This window comes from Xiphophorus maculatus, chromosome 18, assembly GCF_002775205.1.
Source record: "Xiphophorus maculatus strain JP 163 A chromosome 18, X_maculatus-5.0-male, whole genome shotgun sequence".
Taxonomy (NCBI): domain Eukaryota; kingdom Metazoa; phylum Chordata; class Actinopteri; order Cyprinodontiformes; family Poeciliidae; genus Xiphophorus; species Xiphophorus maculatus.
Window position 1 is genome coordinate 25,241,425 of NC_036460.1, and position 22,423 is coordinate 25,263,847.

The 22,423-nt window shown below is 40.7% G+C and overlaps 3 protein-coding genes across 3 annotated transcripts; all 3 read left to right on the forward strand.

Annotated features, from left to right (window-relative positions):
- Nucleotides 1–1,020: 1,020 nt before the first annotated feature.
- LOC102230191 (extracellular calcium-sensing receptor-like) lies at nucleotides 1,021–9,767 on the forward strand. The gene is made up of 12 exons (XM_023351717.1): nucleotides 1,021–1,109; nucleotides 1,238–1,532; nucleotides 1,674–2,465; nucleotides 2,542–2,769; nucleotides 2,855–2,978; nucleotides 4,106–5,001; nucleotides 5,768–5,919; nucleotides 6,067–6,364; nucleotides 6,531–7,322; nucleotides 7,419–7,646; nucleotides 7,754–7,877; nucleotides 8,860–9,767. The coding sequence occupies exons 1-12, from the start codon at nucleotides 1,021–1,023 to the stop codon at nucleotides 9,765–9,767; spliced, it is 4,926 nt and encodes a 1,641-aa protein (XP_023207485.1).
- Nucleotides 9,768–11,041: 1,274 nt separating this feature from the next.
- LOC102219390 (extracellular calcium-sensing receptor-like) lies at nucleotides 11,042–14,242 on the forward strand. Its single transcript, XM_023351820.1, has 6 exons — nucleotides 11,042–11,088; nucleotides 11,237–11,531; nucleotides 11,629–12,420; nucleotides 12,503–12,730; nucleotides 12,830–12,953; nucleotides 13,341–14,242. Exons 1-6 carry the CDS (start codon nucleotides 11,057–11,059, stop codon nucleotides 14,240–14,242), a joined length of 2,373 nt encoding a protein of 790 aa, XP_023207588.1. The 5' UTR covers nucleotides 11,042–11,056.
- A 1,442-nt stretch (nucleotides 14,243–15,684) lies between these two features.
- LOC111612039 (extracellular calcium-sensing receptor-like) lies at nucleotides 15,685–19,581 on the forward strand. The gene is made up of 6 exons (XM_023351784.1): nucleotides 15,685–15,980; nucleotides 16,087–16,381; nucleotides 16,501–17,295; nucleotides 17,824–18,051; nucleotides 18,176–18,299; nucleotides 18,680–19,581. Exons 1-6 carry the CDS (start codon nucleotides 15,685–15,687, stop codon nucleotides 19,579–19,581), a joined length of 2,640 nt encoding a protein of 879 aa, XP_023207552.1.
- The last annotated feature ends 2,842 nt before the right edge of the window (nucleotides 19,582–22,423 follow it).

The following is a 22,423-nucleotide window of genomic DNA, read 5'->3' on the forward strand; positions in this document are numbered from 1 at the left end:
GTTACAATTGCTCTTATTACTGGCTTCCTTGTGCTCTCCTTTTTTAATTTAAAAATTTGTAAAAGAATTTTATTTTAAATGTTTTCTTTACCCATTTAACAATAAACTAAAGATGCAATATTTATAACAAATAAAATAAGTATTTAAGGTTTTTTTGGTTGTTGTTCTTTTTCTTTTTCAACGAAGGGTAATAATAAATCCTGAAAGAATTTACCATAACATTAAGAAAGAAATTTGCGTTTTTGTAATTGTGTAATGATAGCATTAAAATGAAAGTGGAAACTATGGCTCATCAAACATAAACAGACATATTGATGCTTAAAATGAAATTATTCACATTTGTCTGTGAAAAAGTTTCCATCTCCATTGACCGCCTCCTGGCCTGGCTCCCGTTCTTAGGAATCGCAGCCAGAACACACTTCAAAGAACCTGGATATAATTTTCTCAGATACAAGGCAGAACGCAATTAAAAAAAAGAAGAAGTTTGTAACATTTATGCACTTTAAAGATCAGATGTGTCAGACAATATAATCATTTCAACAGGGAAGATTAAAACAGTGTTTTCTAATGTGAACAGAAAGGGTTGGCATGAAATGTTCTACTTGAGTACCTCTACTTGTTAAATAAAAAAAAAACAAATAAACAAATCGTGTTGACATGGCACAAAAAAACCCACAACTCTTTTCTGATGTGCATTACCTATTTTTATGACTATCTTCATGATTTAACCACACCTTGTGGTCCCATGGAGACGATTAATCACTGTTCTATTATTATACCTTTTGCTGCTCCAAATGGCATAAATATCAGTGCAATCACGCCGTCTACATCGAGGCACATGTGATGCCACCGGTTGATTTGTGTTTGTCACTCGCCATGACGTCGACACAGAGGTGGCCGGAGCAGGGCTGGGCACTTTTACATTTGCTCCTGGTGGCAACTTTCACCCAGGCAGAGGAGCAGGTGTGCACTCAGAGAGGAGACCCTGAAAACCCCCAGCTAGTGAAGAACGGAGACATTATGTTAGGAGGACTCTTCTCTTTCCACACCAACTGGAAAGAAAGAGAGAACACCTACATGGAAAAGCCCCTGCGGCTGCAATGCACTAGGTAAGTATCACAAAAGAAATAAAAAAAAGAAAGAAACAACTTAATATGCAATTTTTACATTTAGAAAATTCCCTCCACTGTTTGTACAAATACAAAAATGCCAACTCTTTAAACTTGTCTGAATAAAGCTTGAATTTCAGAGAGTTCCAGTTGGCCCAGGCTATGCTTTTTGCCATCGAGGAGATCAACAACAGCTCAGACCTGCTGCCAGGCATCTCGCTGGGCTATAAAATATACGACACTTGTGGATCCATTGCTAGAAGCGTGAGAGTTGCACTGTCCTTGGTTAACAGTAATGAAATGGTGGCTTCGCCTGCAGAAGAATGCACAAGACCTGCGCAGGTGCAGGCCATAATGGGGGAAACGTCTTCTTCTCCTTGCACGGCGATAGCAACCGTCATGGGTCCATTTCATATCCCACTGGTGGGTATTGATACATTTGAGCAAAAATGGGAATTATTTGCAATCTCTTTTTTGTATTACTATTACTTTTTGTTGAGAGAAACAGGTCTGTGAAAATGTGTTTTCTTCTAATCAAAATATACAATCAAACTTTGCTTATAGATCAGCCACTTTGCCACGTGTGCTTGTCTCAGCGATAAAATCAAGTACCCATCATTTCTCAGAACAATACCCAGCGACTATTATCAGAGCAGAGCCCTTGCGCACCTGGTGAAGCACTTTGGTTGGACTTGGGTCGGAGCCGTGAGGTCAAATGAAGATTATGGAAACAATGGAATGGCCACGTTCATTGAAACTGCGCAGCATCTGGGCATCTGTGTGGAATATTCCGTCTCGTTCTTTAGAACGGATCCATCGGACAAAATACAAAAAATAATAGACATTATCAAAGCTTCTACTTCAAAAGTGATTGTCACTTTCCTCTCCCACATGGATTTGGATGTACTGCTACACGAGCTGTCGGGCCACAACTTGACCGGCTACCAGTGGGTGGGGACCGAGGCTTGGATCTTTGATTCTCAAACCGCCGAAGGTGACATCAACCATATTTTAGACGGAGCGATAGGCCTTTCCATTCCCCAGGCACACGTGACGGGACTGAGAGAGTTCATGCTCGACGTGAGGCCTCTGAATTCGTCAAACGCAGACTTGTTTTCTGAGTTCTGGGAGGCCTTGTTCAGCTGCAAGTTCAGATTATCAAAATCAACAGAGATCCAGAGAGAATGCACTGGAGAGGAAGACATAAACGGAGTGGAAAACAGCTTCACTGACATGTCCCTCATGCCTATTTTTAACAACGTCTATAAGGGAGTGTATGCCGTGGCTCACGCTCTGCACAACATCTTGGGCTGTAACAAAACGTGCGACAAAAATAAGCAGCTAGATCCGTTCACGGTGAGGTGTTAACAATGACAAATTCCTGCAGATGTCTCTGTCAGACTACTAACTTCGATACGACGTGTCGTTGCAGATTTTACAGCACATACAAAGAAGTAATTTCACTACAAAGGAAGGGGATCGGGTTTTCTTTAACAAGAACGGAGACCCTGCTGCAAAGTATGAAATTATAAACTGGCAGCCGGGAGAAAATGGCCTTGTGAACTTTGTCACGGTTGGTCTTTATGACGCAACGTTGCCGGCCAACAAACAAATGAATCTGCAAAATAAGTCCATCATTTGGACACAAAATTCACCTGAGGTAAGAAATGCAAGAGATATCTTTTTACAGATGTAAAGCTAAATTTGTTCTGTTTGTTTGTTTTAAGCATCTTCTTGTTTTTCAGGTCCCCGTGTCGGTTTGCAGTGAGACGTGTCCCCCAGGAACACGTAAGGTCCTCCAGAAAGGAAAGCCTGTGTGCTGCTACGACTGCATGAGTTGTGCAGAAGGAGAAATGAGCAACAGCACAGGTTTAGTAGCATTTATGCAACCCTCTGAACAAAAACAAATGCAAAAATACACTGTGAATGCCCCACATGTACAGTTTTAAAAGGCAGTGATATGACCTGATATGACCTCTGGTGCATTTTCATTTCTGACACAATAAGAGCAAGCTCAGCTTCAGCTAATAAAACCACACCGCGTGGATTTGTTGGTGTTTTTTTTTTTTTTTTTTTACATTTCTCACAGCTTCCTGTTATATAGCATTAAGTCCTTAGCTCTGAGTGTGAATTACTTGTGAAGAAGTCACATAAACAGATACATGAACAAGGCCTGTTTTGAGGCAACTGCGAATGGAGAAAAATGTTTGCTTCAAGAAGTAGTTAAAAAAAAAAAACAGGCTTAGGAAATGCCTTGTAAAGGTAACTGTAACCTTCCTCTTTTTTCTCATTTTTTTCTCACAATACTATTGAAATGTCCACTGAATTAAAATGAGTTATTTGTGGAAGTGGAGGGTTTCTACATGGATTTTCAACATTTTTTTACAAGTAAAACTCTGTAGTGTGGAACATACACTTATTCAGCCCACATTTAAGCTCATAACCGCACAAAAAAAAATAAAAATAAAAAATCAAGAAAGTCCAGCTAAGCACCTTCAGAAAACAAGAAGTAGAATAGAGAAACATTTCAATATAAAACATACCAAGAGGTGCGGAGCTCATTAGGGTCCAACAGAAATGGATTTTTAAAAACTGGTTTATCCATAATAAGGTTTATAAACAATGCACCCTTTTCTCAATCTTAAAACTAAAGACTACTTGGTGTTGGTGTGACATGTAAAATTTGAGAGAAATAAGTTGTAGTTTTATGCTTGTAGTAGGACAAAATGTGGAACATTATATAAGAACGAGAGTGTAAGTTTTTTTTACTGAAACTGCGTGGAGTGTGACTGTAGCCGTGGCAACAGAGGGTAAAGCTTAGGTTCAGGATTTACAAAGTATTAAAGACGTATAACCAGCCCATCTTTTCTCAACAGTAGAACAACTTGTATTAAGTAGCCATATTATTAGATCAAGATAAAAAAAAACTAAAAAGACAGAAAACAGATTCATCTAAATCTCTGGTTGAACACTCTCTCTTTGTTACTACTTTCCAGATGCTGTGACCTGTGTGAGATGCCCCCCTGAATCCTGGTCAAATGACAGAAGAGATGTCTGTATAAAGAAAGAGGCTGAATTTCTGTCTTACGATGAAATTATGGGAATATTGCTCACAGCCGCCTCCTTATTTGGAACATGCATAACTTCTTTCGTAGCGTTTATTTTCTACAGACACAGGAAAACTCCTCTTGTGAGGGCCAACAACTCTGAGCTGAGCTTCCTGCTGCTCTTCTCCTTGACCCTGTGTTTCCTCTGCTCTCTGACCTTTATCGGTCGGCCCTCTGAGTGGTCCTGCATGCTGCGGCACACAGCGTTCGGCATCACCTTTGTGCTCTGCATCTCCTGTGTCCTGGGGAAAACGATGGTGGTCTTAATGGCGTTCAAAGCCACACTTCCTGGCAGAAATGTGATGAAGTGGTTTGGGCCTACGCAGCAGAGGCTCAGTGTTATGAGTTTCACTCTGGTGCAGGTGATCATCTGCATCCTCTGGTTAACCATTTCCCCTCCTTTTCCGTCCAAGAACATTAAAGCGTATAAGGATAAAATCATCTTGGAGTGTGCTCTGGGGTCAGCTGTGGGATTCTGGGCTGTGCTTGGGTACATAGGACTTCTCGCCATGTTGTGTTTCATTTGTGCGTTTCTGGCTCGTAAACTGCCTGATAATTTCAACGAAGCCAAATTCATCACCTTCAGCATGTTGATATTCTGCGCTGTGTGGATCACTTTCATCCCAGCGTACGTCAGCTCGCCTGGGAAGTTCAGTGTGGCTGTAGAAATCTTTGCTATCCTCGCCTCGACCTTTGGATTGCTGATTTGTATTTTTATTCCAAAATGCTACGTGATGCTACTGAAACCAGACAGAAATACTAAAAAACATATTATGGGGAAAGGAGCATCAAAATGATTGCTAAAAACCTAAAAGCATTTATCAGTTTATATTATGTTCAAATTATATGCCAGCTTTCATTGTGGATTATTATCTTAAAATATTTTCCAGAAATTAATTTTCTCTAATCTTGTATATGATCTAAGTTTCTTGCCTCATGTCGTTTGCTGTATTTGCACACGATGCATTTAACATAGCGATGCAGTTGTTTTAAATTTTCAAAGGTTGAAAATAAAAATAAATGCTTCAAGCCTTTTATATTTTGTTGTGCTCATTATTCTCATTATAAGGAATATGCATCATCCAGCAGATAGTAATTGTGAAACATATGAGCTCTTTAATCAGGATTTCAATAGTTTATTTTTGGTGCTATGTTATTTGATTAAACTTTTGTATAAAAGCAGTTTTTCGAAGATAAAATTCAACTTGGAGGGTCGCTGGGTAATCACTTTCAGAATGAAGATTGAAAAAAAAAAACAGCACTGAAAGATATAAAAAATATATATACTGTCAAACTATGAGACTTACAACATGTCGCCACGTCTGCCTTCTTGCTCCACCTTATTGTGCCACAGAGACAAACCATCACTGCTAGTCTAAGCTGCTCCGACGTTTATAAGGACCCACGCAGGTCTGCCGTTAGACCGACATTCATAAGATGCCACCCGACGACTTCGCTTTTCCAGACAACATGGTGTCTGCACAGAGGTGGGCAGAGCATGGCTGCACATTTTTACAGTTGCTGCTCTTAGTGTCTTTCTCACACACCCAGGTGCCGTTCTGCAGGCCGGTAGGGGACCTGGAGACCCCTCAGCTGTCTAAGGATGGGGACATTATCTTGGGTGGAATCTTTTCTTTTCACAGCAGCTGGAAGAACAGAGAAAACACTTACACACAAAAGCCACTGCCACTGGAATGCATCAGGTAAGTGACACCACGGGAATCCACTCCATGTCTTTTGATTACAGTTTGAACAAAAAATATATATACAGTATATATACATGTATATTTTCATCTAGTTTTGCTGCTTTCTTCCTGGTTTTGTGCCAACTCTGAACGTTGAATGTGAAGCTTGAATTTCAGAGAGTTCCAGTTTGCTCAGTCCATGCTTTTTGCCATCGAGGAGATAAATAACAGCACGGACCTGCTGCCGGGCATATCACTCGGTTATGACATCTACGACACTTGCGGCTCCATCGCCAGAAGTGTAAAAGTCGCACTTGCCTTGACAAATGATGACAGCAATGTGTCTACAACCTCTGAGGGTCCATGTATGAAAGCAGCACAGGTGCAGGCCATCATGGGAGAAACATCCTCCTCTCCAAGCACAGCGATAGCCACCGTCATCGGACCATTTAATATCCCACTGGTGGGTAGCATTGATGGCATCTCTAATGTTTGTGTTAAATATTTTTTTTGTTATGTTTATAAATCATATTCATAAATATTGTCATGTGTTTTGTAAAGTATGAGGAGTAAACAGTAGTTTTTGAATGTTTCATGTTTTGTTGTTTTCTTGTTTTATCTTTTTATAGATCAGCCACTTTGCCACGTGTGCTTGTCTCAGTGATAAAACCAAGTATCCATCTTTTCTAAGAACAATACCCAGTGACTACTATCAGAGCAGAGCTCTGGCTCATCTGGTCAAGCATTTTGGCTGGACTTGGGTCGGAGCCGTCAGAACCAACGACGACTACGGCAACAACGGCATGGCGACGTTCACAGAAACTGCAGAGCAGCTGGGCGTCTGCCTGGAATATTCTGTCTCTTTCTTCAGAACGGATCCTTTAGAGAAAATCCAAAAGATCATTGAAATTATGAAGTCTTCCACCTCAAAGGTTATTGTCGCTTTCCTTTCCCACATGGACATGGACGTGCTTATGCACGAGCTGTCGCCTCACAATTTGACCGGGCATCAGTGGATCGGCAGTGAGTCCTGGATCTTTGACTCTCAAATTGCAGCAATGGATAAGAATCACATTCTGGACGGAGCGATCGGCCTTTCCGTTCCTAAAGCGCGAGTCGGTGGACTCAGAGAGTTCATGTTTAATGTTGAGGCCCTGAATTCGTCCAATAGTGAGTTATTTACTGAGTTCTGGGAGGCGTTGTTCAGCTGTAAGTTCAAGGAGTCAGAGTCAGCTGAATTTCAAAGCAAATGTACAGGACGTGAGGATCTGACAGAAGTGGAAAACAGCTTCACTGACATGTCCCTCATGCCCATTTTTAACAATGTGTATAAGGGCGTGTATGCAGTGGCTCACGCTCTGCATGATATTCTCAGCTGCAATAAAACATGCAACGACAACGTGCGGCTAGACCCGACGACGGTGAGCTTTTTATTAAGCTTAGGACGAAACAATAAAAGATCCTCAAGAAAATATAAATCTTGAGATGTTCATCGTGTGTTCCTGATATTGTGTTAGATTTTACAGCACCTAAAGAAAATTCATTTTAAAACAAAGGAAGGTGATGAGGTGTATTTTAATGAGAATGGAGATCCAACAGGAACTTATGAAATAATAAACTGGCAACCAGGAGAAAACGGCATGGTGGATTTTGTGACTGTTGGTCTGTATGATGCATCGTTGCCTGCAGACAAAAAGCTCAATTTGACAAACAGCGCTTTAATTTGGACACAGAACTCTCTGGAGGTATTCAACCATGCGTGGCCTTTTATAGCTTAATCATAAAATGGATCCATTCATCATGGTCATTACACAATGTTTGAGAAATTTGCTACGCTGTGTTTTCTATGCAGGTTCCTGTGTCAGTTTGCAGTGAAACGTGTCCACCGGGAACACGCAAAGTCCTGCAGAAAGGAAAACCTGTTTGCTGCCACGACTGTGTCAAGTGTGCAGAAGGAGAAATAAGCAACACCACAGGTTAAAAAACTCTGCAATGCAATGTTTTACATTTCCATTTTTAAAATATCTAATAAAAAGAAATTTGTCGAGATGACATGTTTTGAGAAGGGCCGTACTGTCGAAACATTTCAAAGTACATTCATGAAGAATCGTTAAGAAAGCCCCAGAAATAATATTTACTTTACCTCAAAAATAATACAATAAACGGGAAGAAATAGGAGTTAGAAAGTTTTGTTAGTATTTTCATTTACATAAAATTAAAAATAAGGCTACATAGTTATTGCAGCTAAGACGTGTGATTGTGTCCAGTTGTTGTCTGAATTCATTAAGGTTTTATTGTGTCGCTTAATTAACATTTTAATTAAGCTGATTAAGCTAAAAATACAGTCACTTTGACATAAAGCTTCCAGTGCAAAATCTTACTCAAATAAAACTGAAAAGTGTCTCATTAAATCTTTTATCAAATTACTTTTTCATGAACAGAAGAACGTTCCTCTTGTAGATTTCACAAAGGAAAAAAAAAAGATTGCTCTCAAACTATTTTACATTAAAGCAGCATGCTTGCAAAAAAAAATTTAACACAAAACATAACATGTTAGCAATCATAGCACAAATGCTGTTGGACACTTGACAACAGTGAAACTTAATAGCTGTATTACGTTCAAGATTTTACTTTATTCATGTTTTTTATCTCGGTTAATGAAAACTAAAAATCTTTTTAGTGGCATTTGCATACACAGCAAGAGAACGAAAAAAGGTTCTCGGTGTTTGAGAAAAATCTAGCAACACTAAATGTAAACAGGATTTTTTTTGTTTATAAGTCAGAAAATATAATGTATTTCTCAGAAAAAAATGGCAAAGGACCATAAGAAACTATTTTAGAAGTAAGGCTTTAGTCAAAGTCTAAGATTGTCTTCACAACAAACTCATATGAAAAAAAAAAACAACCTCTTCTTTCTAAATGTAACATTTTTGTGGATTTTGATTTCTGCAGATTCAGTCACCTGTGTGAGATGCCCCCTTGAAACCTGGTCAAACGAGGCAAGAGATGCCTGTGTAAAGAAAGAGGCCGTGTTTCTGTCGTATGGGGAGATTATGGGAGCGCTGCTCACTGCAGCGTCTCTGTTTGGAACGTGCTTGACTGCCATTGTTACAGTCATCTTCTTCAGATACAGAAAAACTCCTCTTGTGAGGGCCAACAACTCTGAGCTGAGCTTCCTGCTGCTCTTCTCCCTGACTCTGTGCTTCCTCTGCTCTCTGACCTTTATCGGCGAACCCTCTGAGTGGTCCTGCATGCTGCGGCACACAGCCTTCGGCATCACCTTTGTGCTCTGCCTCTCTTGTGTCCTGGGGAAAACCATAGTGGTTCTAATGGCGTTCAAAGCCACGCTGCCAGGAAAAAATGTGATGAAGTGGTTCGGACCGACACAGCAGAGACTCAGCGTTCTCACTTTCACTGTTGTGCAAGTGATCATCTGTATCCTCTGGTTGACGATTTCACCTCCTTTCCCATTTAGGAATTTCAACGAAATCAAAGACAAAATCATCTTGGAGTGTTCTCTGGGGTCGGCTGTGGGCTTCTGGTCGGTGCTCGGGTACATAGGACTCCTCGCTGTGTTGTGCTTCACTTTGGCTTTTCTGGCTCGGAAACTTCCTGACAATTTCAACGAAGCTAAGTTCATCACGTTCAGCATGCTGATCTTCTGCGCCGTGTGGATCACTTTCATCCCAGCGTACGTCAGCTCGCCTGGGAAGTTAAGTGTTGCAGTGGAGATTTTTGCCATTTTAGCCTCTACTTTTGGTTTGCTGTTTTGTATCTTCATCCCTAAATGTTATGTAATGCTGCTAAAACCGGAAAAAAACACGAAAAAGAACATGATGGGGAAGGGGCAATCAAAGTTATTCTGACGATGAAAGGTAACAAAAGTGATTAAATATTATCAGACACAAAATGCATTGTATATTGTCTGTATATTGTACGTTTTTTGTATCTGTGTGTCATAAAAATGATGATATATTGTCTGACTCTTAAGGGGAAACTCATTTAGATACACTGTGAGATACAATCTAGTTGCCTTGCATTAAGCAGATGGTGTTAAGGTTAAGTGGTCTCTTACATTTTCTAATTCATACACACAAAAAATCTTCCTGTATAATTGTGTAAATGTATTTTTGTCATTCTGTGTTGAAAAGTAAAAACTTCCTTGCTACCGAGAAGAATTTACTGGCTTCACCTCATGTGGTCTGTACAGCTAAGTCCATTTCCTGTTTGTTTCAGAAAATGGGAAATTGTCTGCCGCTCTAGTCTCTGGCAAAAACGAGTCAACGGGAGGACTGTGAGCGTCAACAGGAAGTGGTGACGATTCTGACAGCAGAGATGTCGACGGGCACATCTAGACTGTGAGGAAAGGACTAATGCACCGGATTCTTACGTCACAAGAATTAAACAAAAGAATTCCCTTCTGTTTCATTCTCGTGTCAAAAATATCAGCTGCGCCGTTTGTATGTGAACGTTGCACAAGCTGGTATCACAGAGGGACTCTGCCACATTTTGAGCTTTGACGTGTTCAAAACATGCAAATAAATGAGCAGGTTTCCCACTTCTTGCCTAGTGATTAATTTAAATGTGAAAAACTGCATTATGAGCAAAGAGGCGGTTTAACTGGGATGAAAAAACAGATTTGGGTTTGTGTGCGGAAGATGAAACATTTCACTGGTGCATAATGTTCTTTGCAGAGTTAGTAATAAATACATCTCTAATTACAATAAAAAAACTTTTCCTAACAGCGGAAACAAAAACTTAAACACATACAGCGTAACAGAGCATGTGAGGCTAGAATCATAAGTCACACCTCTGTCCACTCGCCCCACCTTTCAGCTCCACAGAGAGAACCATTGACATAACATTGCGTCCTGTGCTGCTCCAAGCTGCATAAATATCAGTGTGAGCCTGTCAGTGAGGGGACATGCCATGTTGTTGAGCCGTTTGACTCGACATGACGTTCATGCAGAAGTGGCCGGAGCAGGGCTGGGCACTGTTGCACCTGTTCTTGGTGACGTCGTTCTCCCAGGCAGAGGAGCAGGGATGCAGACTGAGAGGAGACCCCGAAAACCCTCAGCTGCTTCTGGATGGAGACATTTTGCTAGGAGGACTCTTCTCTTTCCACACAAGTTGGAAAGAAAGAGAGAACAACTACATGGAAAAACCTCCACCTTTGCAATGCACTAGGTAACACGTTCACCTGTATTTACATTGTGTTCAATGAATCTGGCACTGATGTAAAAATAGCACTTCACAAGAAATGTTTGCTAAAGTCTATAATTACTACATAAGATATTGATTATTACACCAACAACTTGCAACTGTTTGAATGAAGCTTGAATTTCAGAGAATTCCAGTTAGCCCAGGCTATGCTGTTCGCCATTGAGGAGATCAATAACCGATCAGAGCTGCTACCAGGCATTTCTCTGGGGTACAGGATTTATGATTCTTGTGGCTCCATTGCTAGAAGCATTAAAGGTGCACTGGCCTTGGTTAACGGTAATGAAAATGTGTCTGACACTTCAAAGGCATGCACAAAACCTGCTAATGTGCAGGCCATGATGGGAGAAGCGTCTTCATCTCCGAGCATGGCTATAGCTACTGTCATCGGACCGTTTCATATCCCAATGGTGAGTAGGACTGACGCACACTAAAATAACGACAAATACCGATTTATGTCAGTAACACGAGACATTTAAAATGTTTTATATGTACATGTACTTTCAGATCAGCCACTTTGCCACCTGTGCTTGTCTCAGTGATAAATCCAAATATCCCTCATTTCTCAGAACAATACCCAGCGACTACTATCAGAGCAGAGCTCTGGCCCACTTAGTGAAGCACTTTGGATGGACTTGGGTCGGAGCCGTGCGATCAAATGAAGATTATGGCAATAATGGCATGGCTATATTTACAGAAACTGCACAGCAGCTGGGTATCTGTGTAGAATATTCCACGACTTTCTTTAGAACCGATTCGTCAGACAAAATACAACGATTGATTGAAATTATCAAGGGCTCAACATCGAGGGTGGTTGTTGCTTTCCTCTCTCACATGGACATGGATGTGCTCATACAACACTTGTCAAACTACAACTTGACCGGGTACCAGTGGGTGGGCACAGAGGCCTGGATCTTTGATTCCCAAACCGCATCCAGAGATAAGAATCACATTCTGGACGGAGCCGTAGGCCTTTACATTCCCAAAGCGCACGTATCCGGTCTCAGAGAGTTCATGTTTGACGTGAGGCCACTCAACTCGTCCAACGCCGACTTGTTCACAGAGTTCTGGGAGGGATTGTTTAGGTGCAAGTTTAAGCCGTCGGAATCACCAGAAATGCAGAAAGAGTGCACCGGACACGAAGATCTGACGGGAGTGGAAAACGTTTTCACGGACATGTCCCACATGTCCATCTTTAACAACATGTACAAAGGAGTGTATGCTGTGGCTCACGCACTGCACACCGTGCTCAGCTGCAATCAAACGTGTGACATCAGCACGAAGCTCGATCCATTAACAGTAAGTCGAGAATGCTGTAAATGCTTTAGTCCGTTTGGGGGGACTTTGAAATGCTCGAGCAGCGGTTTGCTTGTCTTTGTAGATTTTACGCCACATAAAAAACATCCACTTCAAAACAAAGGGAGGAGATGAGGTTTATTTTAACGAGAATGGAGATCCGGCTGCAAAATACGAAATCATAAACTGGCAGAGGAAAGAAAATGGCATTGTGGACTTTGTTACTGTGGGTCTCTACGATGCCTCGCTGCCGCCAGATAAACAAATGAATCTACAAAACGAGTCTTTAGTTTGGGTACAGAACTCTAAAGAGGTAACTTTAAAACTGCAACTAAAAATGGCACTTTCCAGTGTTCATCCTTTTCTTTTTAAATATGTTTTTACACCTCCGTATTTACTGTTGTCTGTTTAGGTGCCTGTATCTGTTTGCAATGAGAGATGTCCACCAGGAACATGCAAGGTTCTCCAGAAAGGAAAACCTGTGTGCTGCTACGACTGTATAAAATGTGCAGAGGGAGAAATAAGCAACAGCACAGGTGTAGCATTGTTTAATGTGTGCTTTTTTATATTTAGTATATCACAGGAAAAGTTTTATATAGTGAATTAAATCTCTTAAGGTTTTAGAAAATGAAATCCATGAAATATTGAACTACTGTATAGTATAAAGAGTGCCTGAAATAAAAAAAAAATAAAAATTTCACATAAATATATGCTTTTGATGGTCATTTTAATATTTGTACAATCTATTTACCATTAGGACTAAATAAATCACCATTTTAGAACCACATTTTTGTTACTATTACATAGTAAAGAAGCATTTTCAAGTTGTTTTAGAAAACAGTATTGTAATCTAACTTTGATCATTAAAAAAAACAACAATGTTTTTTCAAAGCCTTGGTTCATATTTGACTTAATTTTTTCAGATTCTGTCAGCTGTGTGAGATGCCCCCTTGAATCCTGGCCGAACGATAAGAGAGACGCTTGCGTAAAGAAGGAGGCCGTGTTTCTTTCATATGAAGAAATTATGGGAGCGTTGCTCACCGCAGCGTCTCTGTTCGGAACGTGCATGACTTCTGTCGTGGCGTACATTTTTGTCAAATACAGGAACACGCCTCTTGTCAGGGCAAACAACTCTGAGCTGAGCTTCCTGCTGCTCTTCTCCTTAAAGATGTGTTTCCTCTGCTCTCTGACGTTCATCGGCCAGCCCTCTGACTGGTCCTGCATGCTGCGGCACACATCGTTTGGCATCGCCTTTGTCCTCTGCATCTCCTGTGTCCTGGGGAAAACCATAGTGGTTCTAATGGCGTTCAAAGCTACACTTCCTGGTAGAAACGTGATGAAATGGTTTGGACCCGTACAGCAGAGACTGAGCGTGTTGGGTTTCAGCGTAGTACAAGTTATCATCTGTATCCTCTGGTTGATAATCTCTCCTCCATTTCCATCCAAGAATTTTAAAGAATTTAAAGACAAAATAAGCTTGGAGTGTGCTCTGGGCTCTTCTGTTTGCTTCTGGGCTGTGCTTGGTTACATTGGGTTTCTCGCCACATTGTGTTTTATTTGTGCATTTCTGGCTCGTAAACTGCCGGACAATTTCAACGAAGCCAAATTCATCACCTTCAGCATGTTGATATTCTGCGCTGTGTGGATCACTTTCATCCCAGCGTACGTCAGCTCTCCTGGGAAGTTCAGTGTGGCTGTAGAAATCTTTGCTATCCTGGCCTCCACTTTTGGGCTGTTAATTTGTATTTTCATCCCCAAATGTTATGTCATATTAATGAAACCAGAAAGAAATACTAAAAAGAGTATGATGGGAAAGGGGGCTTGAAAGCCATCTTGACAAGTCAAGACATTTTATAATCTTAAGTCTTCCAATATAATGAAAGCATTTTATATTTATATAGTTTAGTTAAAATGTCAAGGAGGGACCCTCGGAAATGTTCAAGAGAAATAAATCTGCCTATAGGGCTTTGCTGTTTGTTTTGCTTGAGAGATTCTAAAATTTATTTATCTGGTTGTTAATGTTCACTTATTTTTAGTTTAAAACATCCATGTTTTTACCATCATGTTAAAGTTATTTGAACGTAATTCCTACCAGAAATGCTTATTTTTTTTCAATTGTTATGACGTTTAATAATTTGATCCTAATAAAATGTAATGTCTTCCCTTTTTATTGACGTTTGAGAAAAGTGACTTGAATTCCATAAGAAAAGAAATAAAATAATAATCATAGTAAACTATATGGTGACTGCAGTCAGAAAAACGTAGCTTGTGAAAAATGCATTCATAAACAAAAAGAATCAATATGTGGAGAAAAGGGGATGAATGCAAAACAGATTCTATGTTGATTTTAGCGCACTTAAATGACAAGTTAAAGTTGTTGATTTTTTTTCTCCCAGGGACAGAGTACAGATGATACCTACAGCTTTATAACTTTGACATATTAATTTTATAGTGCTCACTAAATCATCTACTTTGTTTGGAGAGAATAAAGCATTAACTGGCTTAACAATTGTTGCCAGACATTTTTTTCCCACTTCTGGATGCTTTAAATGTGTTGTTTTAGCTTTTGGTAGCTATTTGAAAATTTAAAACTAAAACAATAGGATGTCTATTCTAAGAAATATCAATTTCATCATTTCATGACCATTCTCTTTACTTTCTGCCTGTACTGCTGGAGGTAAATGTCTGTTTCAATCTTTTACAAGTGGAAGTCAGTAAAATACTTTATTAGACAAAAATAACTAAAATATTTTCTACATATGTTCTTTGAAGGAACTTCTACTCACATATAATGAGAATTTTATGACCTTATGCACCTTTCAATCACAATAAGAATACATATATATATGGCTACAATTGTTGCCGGTGGCGTATTACATACACAATGCTATGCTAGGTGTCAACGGTTTGGCTGTTTATTCAATGTATCTTGTTTTTTGTTTTCCTCACAGCCTAAATCAGAGTATCAGATGAATCATCTGGATCTGAAGGAACCTCAAAATAATGTCTTTTAGATCACTATCATTCCCATAGTTGAAAAAGATATTCTGCCCATTCAGAACCACACTGAACCTTTACCAAAAGTCATGACAGACAGAATAGGAAATACACCCTTAAACATACAATAACCTCTTAGTTGACCTCTACTTCATCATTTTCTTCATTTGGTCATGTTCCTGCTCACACCCTCACCATGAGGTCCTAAGAGATGCATTATTGTTTTCTTCAGCTATCATGTGCCGCTACAGAATAGCATAAATATTGGTGATGTCGCCATCTACCATTAATGTGTCTGTGATGTTGCCAAGTGATTCATCTCTGTCCCTGAGCAAAAGGTCTAGAATGAAGCAGCCAGAGCAGGGTTGGGTCTTTTTGCTTCCGTTGCTGTCGGCATATTTTTCTCATGCTGAACAGCAACTATGCACACACAGAGGAGACCCTGAGTTCCCACAACTAGTGAAGGATGGAGACATCATGCTGGGGGGAGTCTTCACTTTCCGTGTCAGCTGGAACAAAGAAGAGACGACTTATGAGGAAAAACCTCTGCGCCTACAGTGCACCAGGTAATATATTTACATAAACACCATTTCTAAATATTTAGACTTTTGTTTTCTTATTTTCATAAGGGGCTGATTATCATGTCAACTATGTAAAGCTTTGTCAATCAAGTTTGAATTTCAGAGAATTCCAGATGCTCCAGGCTATGCTTTTCACCATCGAGGAGATCAATAACAGCTCGGACCTGCTACCAGGGATTTATCTGGGCTGTAAGATTTATGACACTTGTGGCTCCATTGCTAGAAGTATTAAAGTGTCTCTGGAATTGGTCAATGGTAATGAAAATGTGTCTGCAACTTCCGAGGCATGTGCAAGACCTGCACAAGTGCAGGCTATAATGGGGGAAGCCTCGTCGTCTCCGAGCATGGCTATAGCTACTGTCATTGGACCATTTTCTGTCCCACTGGTGGGTAAGACTGGTAACATCTACACCATTTTGATAGCACTGTAAAATGCCATATAACAGGGACAGAAAATGTGAGAATATATGTATTGATCTAAGACTGTGTAATTATTTTATTTTAGATAAGTCAATTTGCCACATGTGCTTGTCTCAGTGATAAATCCAAGTACCCCTCATTTCTCAGAACAATACCGAGCGACTACTATCAGAGTAGAGCTCTGGCCCAGTTGGTGAAGCACTTTGGTTGGACTTGGATTGGGGCTATTAGAACCAACGACGACTACGGCAACAACGGCATGGCCACGTTCACGGAAACTGCCGAGCAGTTGGGCGTCTGTCTGGAATATTCTCTAACTTTTTTCCGAACAGATCCGTGGGACAAGATACAAAAGATAATCGAAACAATCAGGTCTTCCACCTCGAAGGTGATCGTCGCTTTCATTTCCCAAGCGGACATGGATGTTCTCCTGCAAGAGCTTTCCAGGTCCAACTTGACTGGCTACCAGTGGGTTGGCAGCGAGGCCTGGATCTTTGATTTTCAGAGTGCCTCGAGAGATAATAAGCGCATTTTAGACGGAGCCATAGGCCTTTCCATCCCCAAAGCGCATGTCAGTGGACTCAAAGAGTTCATACTTGATGTGAAACCGCTGTATTTAACAAGCAATGACTTGTTTGTAGAGTTCTGGGAGGAGTTATTTAGCTGCAAAGTCAAACAGTCAGAACCAGGGGAAACCCAGAGGCTCTGCACTGGCCATGAGAATCTGACTGGAGTGGAAAACAGCTTCACTGATATGTCACTAATGCCCATATTTAGCAATATGTATAAAGGAGTGTATGCAGTGGCTCATGCGCTGCATGATATCCTAGGTTGTAATAAAACATGCAACAACAAGGTGCCACTACTAGACCCACTAACGGTGAGCCTGATATCAACTTTAACACACTTAACATAAATAATTGTTGTTAAAGAGAATCTTTTTTAACTTAAATCATGACATTTCACTAATGTTTTCATTTGAGTTAACGTGAGTACATTGTTCACTACATGTTAGCTCTCCATTCTTTCTTTCCATTCTCCATTCACTTCTCACCCCGGACATTCTCTGTTCACACTGCTGCCTTCAGGCAGAAGATACAGAGCAACCAGAACAAGAACCAACCGTCTCAGAGACAGTTTCTACCCGATAGCAATAACAAAACTAAATGCAATCAAAAACAATCATTAATCATCATAAATGATGTATGTGAGAATGTGGTTGTTCTTATTTATTTATTTTTTTTTTTGCCAGTTGTTTGTTGATTCTTACGTTGTGTGTGAATTGTGAGACAGTTATTTTTTGTTTTTGGACATGTGCACCGACTGATGGCACCCTTTGAATTTCGTTGTCCTTGTGATAATGACAATAAAGATTTATCTTATCTTATCTATCTTATCTTATCTTTAGATTTTACAGCATATAAAAGGAATTCGCTTCAAAACAAAGGAAGGAGAAGAGGTTTACTTCAATGAGAATGGAGACCCGGCAGCAAAATATGATATTATAAACTGGCAGCCAAGAGAAGACGGCCCTGTGAGCTTCGAGACAGTCGGTCGTTATGATGCATCTTTACCTGCAGATGAGCAGATGAATGTGCAGCAGAAGTCTGTAGTTTGGGCTCAAAATTCAGAGCAGGTAATCCTACTGCAGATACTATGGAAAATAATTTCACAGCCTGTCTTAGGGAAAAGATCCAGACATTTACTTCTTTATTTTCTTTTTTTTTTTTACTTATTTCCAAATGTTTGTTTCCATGCAGGTCCCAGTTTCAGTTTGCAGTGAGACGTGTCCACCAGGAACACGTAAGGTTCTCCAGAAAGGAAAACCTGTGTGCTGCTACGACTGTATAAAATGTGCAGAGGGAGAAATAAGCAACAGCACAGGTTTAGCATTGTTTAATGTGTGCTTTTTTATATTTAGTATATCACAGGAAAAGTTGTATTTAGTGAATTAAATCTCTTAAGGTTTTAGAAAATGAAATCCATGAAATATTGAACTACTGTATAGTATAAAGAGTGCCGGAAGTTTTAAAAAAAAATTTCACATAAATATATGCTTTTGATGGTCATTTTAATATTGGTACAATCTATTTACCATTAGGACTAAATAAATCACCATTTTAGAACCACATTTTTTTTACTATTACATAGTAAAGAAGCATTTTCAAGTTGTTTTAGAAAACAGTATTGTAATCTAACTTTGATCATTAAAAAAAACAATGTTTTTTCAAAGCCTTGGTTCATATTTGACTTAATTTTTTCAGATTCTGTCAGCTGTGTGAGATGCCCCCTTGAATCCTGGCCGAATGAGAAGAGAGACGCTTGCGTAAAGAAGGAGGCCGTGTTTCTTTCATATGAAGAAATTATGGGAGCGTTGCTCACCGCAGCGTCTCTGTTCGGAACGTGCATGACTTCTGTCGTGGCGTACATTTTTGTCAAATACAGGAACACGCCTCTTGTCAGGGCAAACAACTCTGAGCTGAGCTTCCTGCTGCTCTTCTCCTTAAAGATGTGTTTCCTCTGCTCTCTGACGTTCATCGGCCAGCCCTCTGACTGGTCCTGCATGCTGCGGCACACATCGTTTGGCATCGCCTTTGTCCTCTGCATCTCCTGTGTCCTGGGGAAAACCATAGTGGTTCTAATGGCGTTCAAAGCTACACTTCCTGGTAGAAACGTGATGAAATGGTTTGGACCCGTACAGCAGAGACTGAGCGTGTTGGGTTTCAGCGTAGTACAAGTTATCATCTGTATCCTCTGGTTGATAATCTCTCCTCCATTTCCATCCAAGAATTTTAAAGAATTTAAAGACAAAATAAGCTTGGAGTGTGCTCTGGGCTCTTCTGTTTGCTTCTGGGCTGTGCTTGGTTACATTGGGTTTCTCGCCACATTGTGTTTTATTTGTGCATTTCTGGCTCGTAAACTGCCGGACAATTTCAACGAAGCCAAATTCATCACCTTCAGCATGTTGATATTCTGCGCTGTGTGGATCACTTTCATCCCAGCGTACGTCAGCTCTCCTGGGAAGTTCAGTGTGGCTGTAGAAATCTTTGCTATCCTGGCCTCCACTTTTGGGCTGTTAATTTGTATTTTCATCCCCAAATGTTATGTCATATTAATGAAACCAGAAAGAAATACTAAAAAGAGTATGATGGGAAAGGGGGCTTGAAAGCCATCTTGACAAGTCAAGACATTTTATAATCTTAAGTCTTCCAATATAATGAAAGCATTTTATATTTATATAGTTTAGTTAAAATGTCAAGGAGGGACCCTCGGAAATGTTCAAGAGAAATAAATCTGCCTATAGGGCTTTGCTGTTTGTTTTGCTTGAGAGATTCTAAAATTTATTTATCTGGTTGTTAATGTTCACTTATTTTTAGTTTAAAACATCCATGTTTTTACCATCATGTTAAAGTTATTTGAACGTAATTCCTACCAGAAATGCTTATTTTTTTCAATTGTTATGACGTTTAATAATTTGATCCTAATAAAATGTAATGTCTTCCCTTTTTATTGACGTTTGAGAAAAGTGACTTGAATTCCATAAGAAAAGAAATAAAATAATAATCATAGTAAACTATATGGTGACTGCAGTCAGAAAAACGTAGCTTGTGAAAAATGCATTCATAAACAAAAAGAATCAATATGTGGAGAAAAGGGGATGAATGCAAAACAGATTCTATGTTGATTTTAGCGCACTTAAATGACAAGTTAAAGTTGTTGATTTTTTTTCTCCCAGGGACAGAGTACAGATGATACCTACAGCTTTATAACTTTGACATATTAATTTTATAGTGCTCACTAAATCATCTACTTTGTTTGGAGAGAATAAAGCATTAACTGGCTTAACAATTGTTGCCAGACATTTTTTTCCCACTTCTGGATGCTTTAAATGTGTTGTTTTAGCTTTTGAATAGAATAGAATAGAATAGAATTCAACTTTATTGTCATTGCACTGTCACAAGTAAAAGCAACGAGATGTAGTTTGCATCTATCCAGAAGTGCTCTACGAGATATAATATTTATTTACAGATGTACAAGACTATGTATGTATGGACTATAAGGGGTTATAGCAAGAGATATAGATATTGTGTATAAATATAAATATGGGAGTTATATGCACAGATTATACAGAATATATAAGAATGTTAGGGAATGGATTATAGATAAATAATGGCAGATAAAATTTACAGGTTGTATGTGGGTGTGAAGAAAACAGTCCGTGATGTGTGTGTGAGGATAGTCCATGTGTTATTGTTGTATGAAAGGATAGGGGAGTACAGTCCTTATAGTTTATGTTTTATGTCAGGAGGCGTTCAAAATAGAATAGAATAGAATAGAAGTACTTTATTCATCCCAGCAGGGAAATTACTTCGCAGTTACAGCATAGAGACAAGACACAATAACAACATCCGGGTGTTTAGTCTGGAGTTTGGCTGTGTCAGAGCTGATGACGTCACAGGCCACCGCTGCATCAGCTGATGGGGGAATGTAAACAGCGATCAAAATGGCGGACGTAAACTCCCTCGGTAAATAACACGGCCGCATTCCCACAGCCAGAAGTTCAATGTCCGGGCTACAAATTTGTTCCTTCACGTTAACATGGCCGGGATTACACCACCTCTCACTCACATAAGTGCAATCCCGCCGCCCCTCTTCTTCCGACTCTTGGAAAGGTCCCTGTCCCCACGCACCAAGGAAAATCCAGGAACCTCCACGCTGTAGTCCGGAATAAGCGAGTGCAGCCAGGTTTCCGCGAAGCAGAAGATACTGCACTCCCAGTACTCCTTCTGGGTCCTAACCAGCGCCGTGAGTTCGTCTGTCCAATTTACCAAAGACCTCACGTTCCCCACAATAATCGCCGGTAACGCTGGCCTACGCCGTCTCTTCTTCTACCTCCGTTTAACTCCAGACCCGCAGCCCCGTTGTCTCCTCCGTAACTCCTCCGGAACCATTGGCCCGTCTCCGGGTAGCAGCAGAGGCCCACACAGCGCAATCAGCCGTTCACGCGAGCACACAATGCCGCTACTCCGCTTGGTGAGGTTCTCCGCAACCAAGAGTATAAAAAGTAGCAGAAGAACGCAGAGAACATCGACAGAACCACATCCAGCCATTGTGGAAAGCCCAACTGATGATCCATGGGTTCTTCAAGCACGGATCATTAATCGGTTACAGCAAATATACACAGACAAACACACACGACGGGAGCTGCGTCTGCAGGCAGCCAGCTGCGCCGGCGCCATCTTGACGAAAAAAAAAAAAAAAGCGTGACAGCTGTGGGAAAGAAGCTGTTATGGTGTCTGGTGGTTCTGGTCCGTAGGCTTCTGTAACGCCTCCCAGAGGGCAGGAGGGAAAAGAGTGTGTGTGATGGGTGAGTGGAGTCCTTTGTGATTTTCCCGGCCCTTTTCAAACACCGCTTCCTGTAGATGTCCTTGATGGCAGGGAGCGGTGCCCCGGCGATATACTGGGCAGTTTTCACCACCCTCTGCAGCGCCTGCCGGTCAGAGACAGATCAGTTCTCGTACCAAGCTGTAATACAGTTGGTGAGGATGCTCTCAATGGTGCAGTGGTAGAAGTTCGTGAGGATCTCTGAGGACAGGTGGTTCTTCCTCAGGGTCCTCATGAAGAAGAGGCGCTGATGCGCCTTCTTAATGAGTTTGGAGCAGCTGGTCGTCCAAGTCAGGTCCTCGGAGATGTGGACTCCCAGGAACTTAAAGGTGTCCACAGGCTCCACCACTGTCCCCTTAATGTGGATGGGTGGATGTGGGTCAGCGTTCCTCCTGAAGTCCACGATAAGCTCCTTGGTCTTCTCGGTGTTCAGCTGCAGGTTGTTTTTGTCGCACCACTCAGCCAGACGGTCTACCTCCTCCCTGTAAGCGGCCTCGTCATTATCTCTGATGAGGCTGATCACCGTGGTGTCGTCTGCGAACTTGATGATGGCATTAGAGCCGTGGACAGGTCTGCAGTCGTAGGTGAAGAGGGAGTAGAGGAAGGGACTCATCACACAGCCT